A 13700-nucleotide genomic window follows, 5' to 3' on the forward strand; every position below is an offset into this window, starting at 1 on the left:
AACAAAAAAAACAACATCTAAACATAAACATTCATTTTTATTATCAAAAATATACAAATAAACTATCATCTTTAAACATATTATATCAAAAACACAATACAATATCTAACACTAGCGGCTACGCCCCCAAGAGGCCTCTAGTGGCACTTTAAATGTTTTTGTTTGTTAAAGTCTCTACGATAATTCTTTACGTACGATACCTCTTTATTTTACGTTGAAGTCTCCCGTTTTTAAAAAATATTTTTCGAATTTTTTGTCATTTCTCTTGACAGGGTGGTGGTACCCTCCCCCACAATAGTTATAAACCTTCTCGGGAACCATGAGAACTTACCCTGTTAAGGAGAACCAGATCGGTTTAGTGGTTAGTGAGATCCTTCGGTACAGACACACAGACACACAAACAAACATCCTGTTACTTTAGTATAAGGATTGTTTTAAAGGCATATTTTGTTGAAGAGTTTTAAAAGCTCTATATCGAAATCTTTATTGCATTGTACCACTGTATTTAAACCATAGTAAGGTGTAGGGGTATGTCAATCAACATCTCCCCTTTGTTTTACATTGAGAAGGCCTGCTTCCCTTATTAAAACCCTGTGCACACCACAGATATGATGCGATGACTCTGCATTACTACAAGTTAAATAACTTTATAATTTCAAACTTCCATCCATTCTACTACAGCAAATATAGGAAAATATTCACCACTGATAAAGTAACTTGATTTTTTGTGAAGATTACCTTGAAGGGGCTACTATAAAATGCATAATGCTAAATTGCCCGTTTGTCTGTACGTTAAAGTTCTTACTTTTATTGTGTTTATGATTAGCTTTACTAATGGATGTTGTTATCCCTGTTTGATACAATTAATCATGCAAATATACATACACACAATCATAGTTAACACATCAAGGAAGGGGACATTGGACTGTAATTTAAAGACGCCTGACCCCAAAGTTTTATGAACACGTTCTCTTATTCGTAGACTTAAAAACTATGAGGACTAATATTAAATCGTAATTAGTATCTACAAATTAGCAGCTCACAAACTTTTCCACCATTAATCTTTTTCTAGAGAAGGATTGATTTTGATTATTTGCCAATTCAACGTCCATTGTTTTATCCCTTAATACACATTCACTTAAAGACATTAAATACGGAAATGTTCAACAATTACTTTGTAAGGCTATACACTCTCAAAAATAAAATAAAATAGGAGTGGGGGGGGGGGGGGGAGGTAAAAGAGACATTTGCTTAAAAGCTTTAAAAAACAATTAAATTAACAATATTACATTTAGATCAATGGACGATTTAAAGTGAAAGTTCCTTAAACGATGAGGTATAATCTAGGAACAAAAAAACCAACAGTCTTTATTAGCAAAAATTAAAATTTGATTTCTATAATTCTTTAGCTACATCAAAAAAGGCAATTCTGTAAATTACACATTGACAAATTTATCCAAATCTTCATTTTTTTGCAAAGTTATAAAAAAACTTGTAAACAATTAAAAAAGAATTCATGAACTTTTAAGAGTGTATGGACTAAGAATAATGTAGTAAATGAAGGGTGCACATAAAATTGGGCTCAGCAGCCGTGCGTCAGCCATGATGAAGCCTCAATTAAAACCCATTTGAATGCTTTGAAAAGACGAATTGTCATATTTGGATCAGGTTTAAACTTTCAGATAATTTTTAAAATTGTAAAGATTGATTTCCCTGAGGCTTACAGGCTGCTGACGCGCTGCTGCCGAGCCCTGACATGAATAAACATAAAAACATTGAACCCTCAGTCTTACAAGGCGATTTATCTGTTTGAACACTGTTGCTGTGTAATGCACTTTCAGTATACTAAATAAAACAAGAAGGATTAAGTTCAGATTTGCGCAAAAAGAAACAAATAATATTCTAATTAAAAGCATTAATGTATATTTTCCTTTAGGTTTAAAAAGCAGATGCACAAATTTGCTTTAATTTATAGAGAAGCCTTAGAAAGTCTTTACCAATAAATTACTTCATCATTATCAGGCCTAGCTATTCTACAAAAAATCACGAAACTTTTGGAAGTATGGTGGTGGTATATCTTGTTTTTTTATGTAACTGAAAAGAGGTGGGTAAGAAGGGGAGGAAAAGGGGAAGGGGGTTGTTGGGAAATTTTCCATTAGAATTGTTTGTCAGAATCACATTCTTTTTTCCCTGATCATTATTATCTATAAGTTAAATATGTAAATTGATACCTTAATTTTAAGAATTTATTTTTTTACCTACTAACTTTTGTGCCCTAACGCTAGAGGCTATCCAACACTATAGATTAGTTAAGCAAAAAAATTTAAATAATTAAAAAATTAACTGAAACATTGATCGATAATTTACTATTTTTTATGTATTTTAAAATTCAAACTCTAATTACAAAAGAAAAAGTAAGTCAAAGAAAAGCTTTGTAATTAAAACATACAAATCATTAATGTCATTGTCGAAGATAAAAAAATCAAATCCTTCTTCTATTTAATTCAGCATTTAACTTTTCATTAAATATGGATAGTCTGTCTGTCTATCTGTCTGTTTTTCTTTTTGTCTAACTGACTATCTATCTAACTTTAAATCTGTTTGTCTGTCTGTCTGTCCGTATGTTTGTCTACTTGTCGGTCTGTCTGTCCGTCAGTCTATATATCTGGCTGTCTGTATGTCTGAAGTCTGACTGTCTGTCTTTCTATCTATGTATCTATTAGGGTTGGGCAGGATATCCGGTGTGGCCGGATATCCGGCCATTTTCAATATCCGGCCGGATACCGGATATTGAAACTATCCGGCCGGATATCCGGCTCTATAATTTTTTATACTTTACACCAAAAATCTCTGCTTTTTAAAATCTTAAATGGCTATAATTTTCTTATTATTGAAGATAGAAGAACATTTTTCTGAATAAGTTTAACTTTATGTAAATTTATATAAGATTTATGAAGAAATTTTTTTTTACTACTTTAATATCTGGTAATTTGGCCGGTTATCCGGCCGGATATCCGGTAATTTGGCCGGATAACCGGATATTTGCCGGATATCCGGTGTTGGCCGGATATCCGGCCGGTTACCGAATATCCGGCATTTGATATAAGCCGGATATCCGGTATCCGGTATCCGGCCAAAAAAGTATCCGGCCCAACCCTAGTATCTATATACCTACCTATCAAATATTTTATCATAGACACTTGATGCAAGCTCCAGATCAGTTATAACTTGTATCAGGATCAAAGACACGTTATCAATCCTTTAAAAAAAATATTTAAAATCAGCAAAGGGTTATATTTATACAATGGTAGAGCAGCAAAAAATGTTAAAACATCTTAATAAAAAGAATATCAGATGCAATCATCAGATATAAAATGTTAAAAAGTAGAAAAGGGGAACATTAAACTGTAGGGATCTACTGCAGTTCACGGTAAAATATTGCTGATAACGAATGTTGCCAAAAATCTATGAAATATAAAGGCTGCTAGCTGCCAAACGGCTGAACGTTCAAATCATAACCGCACACCATTTTAAGTGGTATAAGAAGGCCTACAAATAATCTGAAATAGCCAAGATCCAATGATGCACATGGAAAGCTTCACTGAAGAAAAAAAGCGTAAAATAGGCCTTTTTCGCGCATTTCTCTGCACTGCGAGGTAATTATGCATTATTGATTTTTGGCTATTCCAGATTATTCGTAGGCCTTCTTATGCCGCTTAAAGCAGTGTGCGAATATGATTTGTACGTTCAGCCGTTTGGCAGCTAGCAGCCTTTAAAATTCATAGATTTTTAGCAATATTCGTTACCAGCAATATTTTACCGTGAACTGCAGTAGATCCAACTGTATATTATACTGGTACCCTAAAAATTTTAACTCAAATTCATTTGTTGAATATAGATTTTGGGGAATTTTTAAAATCTGAATCTTAGGAGTAATTTTAGTATATATATAGCCTTTCTGTTGTTCTCTTTATATGCATACTTGCAGGAAGTTCCCGTGATAATTACTGACAATTTGCCGACCGACAGACCAATAAGGCGTTTTACTATTCATTTTTTATGAATTATTTTGTACCTGTTGTGAAGCGTAGTATTTTCAAGTTGATATCTTTCAACCTGAACATATTGAATAATACGAGAATTAAATAAAATTCATAACTGTTTCTGTCTGTTCATTGGTTCTTTGACATTTGTTTTTGCAAGAAATGACAAGGCCTACCAAAAGTTTGAAACGGACAAAAAAAGGCAAGAGAACACATAGCTAGAATATTTTGCATATTTATTTTTGCTAGAGATTAAGTAATTGAACTGTATTTCTTTATATCCTTATAATAAAGTAACAGGATGTTTGTGTGTTTGTATGTTTGTACCGAAGGATCTCGCTAACCGCTGAACCGATATGATTCTCCTTTACAGGGTAGCGTCTCATAAGTCCCAGGAAGGTTATAACTATTTTGGGGGAGGGTACCACCACCCTCCCAAGAGAAATCATAAAAAATTTAATTTTTTACGTTTCTCCTACGCAACATTGCTAGGTATCGTAAGAAGAGAATCCTACGCAACATAGCTAGGTATCGTAGAAACTTGAACGCAACAAAAAAGCAAACATTTAAAGTGCCACTAGAGGCTTATTGGGGGCGTAGCCGCTAGTTTTTCATAGTATGTTAAAATCACCTTTTTTCATTTTCCCTCTAATATCAACTCTAATTCTATTACAAAACAAGGTTGATAAAATCCATAATAACAAACCTGAAGACGGACAAAAAAAAAAACATTTACATAGAGCTGAATATCGATAAAAAATCGATACACGGACTTACGAACGGATGTAAGGCGTAAGGCACCTAATTGCAGAAAAGCTTGGCTTTAAACATCTAACCTGACTTCTGAACCTGTTGGTAACCCCCTGTTTGATACTCAGCAGCACCTCTCCTCTAATCTCTTTTGTAAATGGACAACAGTTTAGAAAACTTTTCATCTCAGACATTTGTTGAAGGCACCTGGATGGGAAAACAAGGATGAAAATATATTAAAACTACATAACTCATTTTTAAATACTGAGAAAATAGATTTATGCTGGAAGATTGGAGGTGATTTTTGGACTTGGATCCAAAGTTTAAAATCTCTCTACATAAGTTGCCTTAAAATCGTTGGGGCCTTCTAATAAATCTTAATTTGTTGAAACTATCATTATCCAAAATTTCTCCAATTCTCCATTAATCTATCCCTGCAGATCATCATAAATATATACTAGATTAGATCTCAAAGTTGACCTATTAGGGTGAAACTGTTATACATGATCAATGTAAGCTATCATACTTTTAGAAGTATATCATAAATAGTCTACCTTAACATATATTCCAGATTAGATCTTGAAGTTGACCTATTAGGTGGAAAATTCTGATGGATATCTTTGATCTGACTTACACTCTCATCTACAAATCTAAATACAAAAATAAAAAATAAAATTTTCAAAAGTAGATAAATTTTATTGTTAGAAGCCCATTAATTTTTAGGTTCACGTAGCATTTGATTTTGAACAAGTTTAACATCATTCAAAAGTAGCGAATCAAAAAAATCAAAGGTGACAAAATGAGTTGTTAAGCAGATGTTCAGTTATAGACAGAGAGAAAGAGAGAGATGATAAATAATAGAAAATGTCTTTGTATCATGACAGACGGACTGACTTTCCATATTATATTTGTTTAATGGATGCTCTGTAGTAAAGGCGTTTTGACAAAAAAAAGCAGCAGTCTATCTTAAATAGCAGCTAAAAAAATCAATACACATTTTCCCAACCTCATAACGTTACAGACTTGCTAATATATTACTATAAATTTGTAATGACAATATTAAGAAAGTAAAAAAAGTGAGCCTTATATTTGAATGCAGGAAATTCAGAGGCAAAAATAAATAATTTACCTTCTGAAGCTATCCGCCAGATGAATCCTCTCCTCTGCAGAAAGCTTGGATATGTCCCAGGACTGTTCTATACTTCGCAGTGAAGTGTAGAATATTTCTGGATCTAAAAATACAGATTATCAAGGCTCGGCAATCGCCTTTAAGCAATAGAGAAATCAATCTTTTACAGTTTTAAAAATCTGCAGGTTTTTTTCCGTGACGGACCGACCCTAATCATAGATAAACTTATCTTTACAAAGTATTTTATTTACCTAATAGTCTAAAGTCAGGCAAGGCAAGAAGTGCTCTCCATCGAATTATTGCAACCTAAAAAATAAATCAACATTTTTAATATTTGCCTAAAAACATTTCATAACCCTATTCTTGGGTAATCTTACAAATCTTCATGATAGCGTTTGGGGGGAAAGGCATGATTTGCTTCCCCCCCCCCCCCCCTTCTACTTAGAGAATATATGAGATTATGAAACAAACTAACCTCAAAATTGTTTAAAATTTATAATCACGAGGATGGTGATTTTATGGGCTTAAAAAAGTATCATCAAATGTGTTCTATGAAAATCAATAAGCCAAAAACAACAACAAATGTTTATTGTTATATTTAAATGTGAAAATTTGTATGACATTATTTTTAAAGCATAATTTAGAGCATAAATAGACAAATTCCAATGAAGCCAACACACTATTCTTAAAGTGTATTCACTACTTTAAAATTATATATAACCTGTAAGTCATTGAGATCTCCTTGTATGGCATGTTGATGTAAAATTGTATTAGCTGCCTCACTCACACTACCATCCCAGTTACATAGGCTCTCCTGTTTATAAAAATTGATATAGAATACGTGGATATTATGGCATGTCGTCAACTTAGATTGTTAATATATGTAGTGTTCATTTATTGGTCAGTAGGTTCCTCCAATAGGACTTAAGGGGGTGGGATAAAGGGTAAATTAGCAGGCTGGATGTACCATTTTAATAGAGTAGACGAAAATCTGGGCACCTGAGTATGGGAAATCAACCCTACCACCCACCGCCCATTTTCCTATTGTAGTTTTAAAAAGAGAAGAAAATTGGGAAAGAGGCATTTTCCCAAAATAACCTTCCCAGGACCTTTGAAAAGCTAAATTGTAATAAAGGAAAACCATATCAGTTCAGCGGTTAGTAAGATTCTTCGGCAAAGATAGACATTCCGTTACTGTTATATAAAGATAATTTTCCAATCTAAGAGGGTATTTTTTACTAAAATGCCTAAAAAAATTTTTTCATGTTTAATAACAACTGCCCCTGTGTTCGTCCGTCTGTCCAAATTTTATAAACAGCTACGAACCTCCATGTTCAGTTCATACCTTAATTTTATTGTCCAATATCAAAATTTTCTGTGTTATAAGTTGTTGTTGCTGCGCTATATATGGACTTTATGAAACACTAGCGGCTTCGCCCCCTAGCCTCTAGGGGATTTGAACCAAGAGGTGATCAAAAAAAGTTAAGGTGAAATTTGTAAAAAAAATAAATAAAAAGGACAAAGGAATTCTTTTACAAAAAAATGAGGGGATTTTTTTTTGGGGGGGGGGGAGTTGGGGGTGTCCCAACCCCCAAGAAAATAGCTTAAAACCACCACAGGACCAACAGGTATATACCCTGAAGAGTAGAATCCGATCGGTTCAGTGGTTACTGAGATCTTAAGCTTCAGACGGACGGACGGACGGACAGACAGGCAGACGGACGGACAGACATCAAGCTACTTTGCATTATTGATACCTTAGAAGTAGTAAGCTTATGTGCAATGAATATATTGTAAAGATTATACTGTTGTTGAATTTCCAAACCAGAATACTCCTCTTCACACAACCCTCTGAAAATAATAAAAAATGGTGGGAATAGTCCCTTTCGTAACATCGCCCCATTAGGGGCGATTTGCGTATTTTTAAAATGGCTTTTTATAGGTTATTTTAGGTTAGGTTAGGTTATATTGGGTTATGTGATTGCCCCAAAGGGTTAGGTAATTGGCCCCGCAGGGTTAGAGCCCCCGCAGGGGCTATAAATGGGAGAAAAGCTACTGTGAAAAATACGAAAATTGCCCCATAAGGTGCGATGTTACGAAAGGGACTATATCCAAAATGGTTAATTTCAAACTAATTGTGCTCTCCCACATTTGGCTGGTTGAGTACTGAAACCCCCCCCCCCCCTCTTCTTAATTTTTAAAACTGATAGAGCCTTCCACGTTTGGCCAAACCCCCACTGTATTTTATTTTTTTTTTAATTTGGGATTGGGCAGCGGGGCTGTTTATTATAAATGCTCAAGGTTGTACTTTTGTGTTGTATAGTGAAAATATAACAGACATTTAAAGTTAAAACTGTCAAGTGCTTTTAATAAAAGCAAGATTAAAAGGCAATGTCTTGGTTCATAAACAAGAGCCCTTTATCAGGCAATTTAAAAAAAGTGTTGATATATATTATATTTTACACTGTACGGTTTATTAAAATATAGACAAGACAATACTTGCTAGACTAATTGAGAATAATGAAAATAAGCTTATATATTGTATATACCTGTCCTCTCTCGTAGACAGCCATAATTTCAACCTGATCGAACCCTGAACCTAAAATAAATAAAGCTTTTAAGGATAACAACACCCATGAGTATTAAAGCTTAACAACAGATGGATAGAAAAATTTAATTATACAGTAGATAGATTCTTTTGTTTAAGATAATCTTTCAAATCACCAATTTTAATTTAAACTAAGAATGCCGTTCTATACATTACAATAAAATAGATAGTAAGATTGATAAGTTATACAGACTGATAGACTAACGTAGGGACAATCTGATAATAGCCTTGCTTATCAATTACATACGTACATACATTTTGGAAACATCACATAATGAAACCAAGGATATTTGCATTTAAATCAAATCATATTAATCTCATTTTAATAAAGGCCAAATTAGTTTGATCAAAAACCTATTATGGATATACATAACACTAATGTTTTAGAGTAGCCTCACAAGTTCAAACAAACAATATTTCAGGAACCTATTAAACCATAAAAAGCACAGTTATACTTTTAACTCATACCTCAATAGCATATTTTAAAAATCAAAATTAAGACGTTCTTTAGAGAATTATAAAAAAGTATTGTATTGAAATGAAATAAAATAATGAACATTTAAATAAATAAAATGATAATTTATTTTTAATTGTTAGCCAAAAATCTGTTTGAAATACACCACACATATAGAAGGAGGCGGATTAAAATTGAAATAAAGTTAATTTTCAAAAAGTATTTTTTTAAAGAAAATCTTTTAGACTGCTATTAAAGATAGACGTTTACATTTTTTTCAAGAGGATTCCCATTTCAAATTGGCATCTGTTTAAAACTCATCAATCTACTTTTGACTATTCTTGTTATTTAGCAATTGGTAGTTTCTCTTCTTACTAGTTGCTGCGCCTCTACACATACTGAGGGCTCTGTATTTAAAGGAATAGATGGGGGGTAGAAAAATAGCCTAAAGCCATCCCAAGGATTAAATATAAAATAAAAATAGTCTAAAATCATCACGGGTCCTATTTGAAGCTTCCCTATTAAGGATAACTCCGTTTAGTAGATATTAAAATCTTGAGCTTTAGACAAAAAAAACTTTTGAACTTGTTATAATAGGATATGGATTTTTTTTTTAATTTTGTTTTCTTTTTTGTTCCACCTCGCCTGATGACTACACTGTGAGTGTGTGTGTGTGTGCGTGAATGTGTGAAGTATTACATGTGCTTAGGAAGTTAATTGTAACAGTTTAATCAAAAAACGAATCATGCCAATGTGACCTATACATTATACCAATCTTTCAGGGATAAATATATTATATTAATTGTAATTCTATGTTATAAAGTAGTAAGAGTTTTTTTTGTAATCTGTTAAGATTACGCTAACCACTAAGAAGCTTTTTAGGATGGTTTAGGACCCCCTTTCTCCCTCTTCAAATAACCAGCAACTAAATAAGAGGGACTCATTCACTAATAAAAATTATTTTTATTACATGAAATAGAGTCTCCAAAGCTTTTCGATGCTTTTTCTTTAATTTAGAAAGTAAATTAAAACATAGTTATGTATTGTAATCTGTAATGATTAATGAGTAACAAAATAATATTTAGGGACTATATGAGACGACCCTTAACTTTCTTAGAGCGACGTACATACACAGTTATGTAATAGTTTCAGAGCTTAATTTAATTATAATTTATAAATCTTTAACTCTAATAGGGAAAAAATTAAAATATATATAATTAGCCCTGGTTTACAGAATGTGATATGCGAATTCAAAAATAAAGTGGGAAAGAAAGGAAGCAGAGACATAGAGACAAAAGATGACTTTATCTTTTCCCATAAGCTCGATGAGTCCATATAAAAGCTGCCGTTTTGTTGTCAATCAACGCAGTTTAACCAAATATCTCAAACCAATTTGGAAGAGAACGCAAGTAGGTTTATATTAAACTTCTGTGTTTTAGTTTTTGCTTTAATATAGTTTTAGTTCATTTGTGATTTTTAGATACAGTGTGAATTTGTGAACTTTTTTGAAGATGATTAAAGTCCCTCAACAGATTATGACGTCATACGATAGAATAGCCAATGAAAGGCCAGTATACACTGTAATTGACCAATGGTAAAATTTATGCTGGCCTCTTATTGGTTATTCTATCGTATGACGTCATAATCTGTTGAGGGACTTTAATCGTCTTCACTTTTTTATTTTAATATACTATGTATTTTTTTAAAAAACTTCATTTGTTCGCATAATATTACTCAACTTTAAATTTAATCTTGCTTTAAATTCCATCCCAATTATGTTAATTTTCTTGGATGTAATATCTTATTTTAAAAAGGACTTAAAAAATAAAATTGTAATATTCGTTTATCCTTAACATTTAGACTATTATCTTCTTCCCCTTTTATATTAGCTTAGTAAAAATTCACGATTAAATGAATTAGATTGTTTAGTTTCAAGTGAATATCTATTTTGACTAAATTGTCAATGATCAAAAAAATAAGAGTTAATATTTTAAGAGTTGGCAATTCAAATTAAAGTCAAATATTATAATAAGATCTAAATTTGTTAAATTATATTGAAGTATTTCAAACACCATTTATATTTATAAAATTTCAGTCATGACCGCTATGACACTGTTGACCGCTGGCTGCATGTTGGTCGTGCTGGCCCCTGCTGTTCTTGGAGATGGGTATGGGCATGGTCATGGTGGCTATGGACACAGCAGTCATGGAGAAGGCACAGCTTGTATTGTTAAGGTATTAAGAATTATTGAACTTTTTTTGCTTTATAATTGTCTCAATTAGAGAATATCAATTTTAAGGTTTAAATTTATAAATGCCAGTATTGTGAACCTATTCCAAAAAATCACATCTTTAGGGTATAACAAGCTTATATAATCATACATAGACGTCCAAAAATTCCTTATTTTACCCCCTTCAAACTTAAAAAAAATATATTTAAATCTTTAAACATCTCAATTTTCATTGTTATAACTACCTTATTGAAAAATTTCTTTATTTAACTCTATATATATTTAGGGATCTTACTGTCAGTGTCACTATTGTAAATGTGAGCATGGACAGTTGTACTGTAGCTACCTCATATAACTATATATATATTTAGGGATCTTACTGTCAGTGTCACTATTGTAAATATGAGTATGGACAGTTGTACTGTAGCTACCTCATATAACTATATATATATTTAGGGATCTTACTGTCAGTGTCACTATTGTAAATGTGAGCATGGACAGCTGCACTGTACTGGACATGGACATGGAAGTGGTGGATACGGTAAGTAAAAACACTTAATCCTTATTTATTACAAATGTTTTAGAGATGTTTAAAAAACATTGAAATAATGATTATTATAATTTTGAATTGCTATGCAATGTACATATTTTACAAAAAATATTTACATAAACTTGCAGAAAAAATTGTTTATTAAATATTGCATTAACAAAAACCAAATATTTTGCATTTTTTGAAGAAAAAAAATATTTTGTAAGTATTTGAAAACTGAATAGTTTTGATACAGTTTGGAAATATAGAAAAAGATATAATTTTTATAAATAGATATTGTAAATTGTAATAGCACTTGAGACAATAGGTATTAACCCACGGTTTTAAAATCACTTAACATAGATTTTTATTTTATTATTTTGTTTTTTTAATAGATTATTTATATAACAATTAAAATATTTAGTTAAATTGGTTTATTTTAACTTAAAAATGGGCAGCTATTGTTCACTAAATCAGTATGATTAAACATAATTGAAGAGTACTTGGTTATGAAAATGTAATTATATTTAACCCATGATTTCTACTTATGTATACCCAGGGACAAGTTACTAGGATTCTGGCAAAACATGCTTTGGGTTATTTCAATCAATCAATCATATAAACCCTCTTATATTATAGTTTGCCCTTCATACCCACTCCCACTTATTTCCAAGTTGCACCTTTACCCCTACAAAATACTTAGCTTGAATCATATTGTTTAAATATATTGATTTTTGACTTGTCTTAATATGACTTTAATCCTTCCCAGTGACAAGAGACCAGTTTCCTAACAACCAATTATAAGTCAAATATTTCTTGCATCCAACTTCCACAAAACAAACTTTACTTAATTACATCCCTTAACTTGTTTACCGCGAAATGACTTTTTTGTAATTTCAAGTTAAATTTATATTTCATATTTCAACATGATATTTCTTAATAACCTGATAAATTAATCATAGTGAAATATATTTGTTCAGGTAAGAAATACTGTTATGGAAGTATGGAGGGTGAATACTGCCACTGTGACTACTGCAAGTGTAAGCATGGATTCGGCCAGGATGGATATGGCAAGGGATGTGGCGGCCACCACAAGAAGTAAATAACCACAAGTCTCTTAACATTGCAACCACTCAAGATTGCACCACCTTACAAGGATGTTTTTGTTTCAGTGTCCTTAATTTCTTCGCCTTTTTTTATTAACATCTTACCCTTTTAATCTTAACAAATGCTAACCTATAATTTTTTCTCATGTACTTCATGTATTTACAACTTTTCTAATTTTCAAATCCTTTTTTCTTTTGTGAAAAAAAACTCTTTCTTCTCAGATCCTATCTTTCTATGTCATTGAATATGTACTTTTTCCATTTTCTAGTTAAAACTTTCTTTAACAAAGACATCTCTCCCTCTCTCTCTCTCTAAAGTTTTATAAAATTTGTTTTTGTTCACCTTTTTTTGTTTTGTTTATTGTTAAATCTTTAGTTAACAAATAAAAGAAAATATATCGATTTGTGTTTTTATTTAATATTATTCATCTATAATACAAAGTAGAACGATGTCTGTCCGTCCGTCTGTCTGTCCGTCCATCCCTTAAGATCTCAGTAACCACTGAACCGATCAGATTCTACTCTTGAGGGTATATACCTATTGGTCCTGTGGTGGTTTTAAGCTATTTTCTTGGGGGGTGGGACACCCTAACCCCCCCAAAAATAAAAAAAATCCTCCTCCCCAATTTTTTTTTTTTTTTTTTTTTTTGATGAAGTACAGTTTGAAGATGATGAGGAATAATTATAATTATTATTTTTTGATGATGTATAATTATAATATGATGAGGATGAAGATTCATCACATGTACTACATTTATTTTTTAATTACCTCTTGGGGCAAAGCCCCTAGAGGCTAGGGGCGAAGCCGCTAGTAGTATTATAAAGTGTAGATCAGTAATTGAATCTGATA

General features: G+C 32.0%; 2 protein-coding genes across 2 annotated transcripts in view; one reads left to right on the forward strand and one right to left on the reverse strand.

Moving 5' to 3' along the window:
* unc-13-4A (BAI1 associated protein 3) overlaps positions 1-13700 on the reverse strand; it is a 253039-nt gene that overhangs the window by 150169 nt on the left and 89170 nt on the right. The window contains exons 28-37 of the mRNA XM_080174126.1: positions 8472-8521; positions 7680-7773; positions 6644-6736; positions 6174-6228; positions 5923-6025; positions 5348-5443; positions 4880-5000; positions 4076-4116; positions 3176-3259; positions 1794-1845 (exon numbers count right to left, since the gene is read on the reverse strand). Coding sequence (XP_080030252.1) covers positions 1794-1845; positions 3176-3259; positions 4076-4116; positions 4880-5000; positions 5348-5443; positions 5923-6025; positions 6174-6228; positions 6644-6736; positions 7680-7773; positions 8472-8521 — 789 coding nt within the window. The remainder of the gene's footprint in view (positions 1-1793; positions 1846-3175; positions 3260-4075; positions 4117-4879; positions 5001-5347; positions 5444-5922; positions 6026-6173; positions 6229-6643; positions 6737-7679; positions 7774-8471; positions 8522-13700) is intronic.
* On the forward strand, positions 10353-13252 carry LOC145330666 (uncharacterized). Its single transcript, XM_080175329.1, has 4 exons — positions 10353-10393; positions 11080-11219; positions 11672-11756; positions 12725-13252. The coding sequence occupies exons 2-4, from the start codon at positions 11082-11084 to the stop codon at positions 12844-12846; spliced, it is 345 nt and encodes a 114-aa protein (XP_080031455.1). The 5' UTR covers positions 10353-10393; positions 11080-11081; the 3' UTR covers positions 12847-13252.

This window comes from Acartia tonsa, chromosome 10, assembly GCF_053477335.1.
Source record: "Acartia tonsa isolate MP-2025a chromosome 10, ASM5347733v1, whole genome shotgun sequence".
Taxonomy (NCBI): domain Eukaryota; kingdom Metazoa; phylum Arthropoda; class Copepoda; order Calanoida; family Acartiidae; genus Acartia; species Acartia tonsa.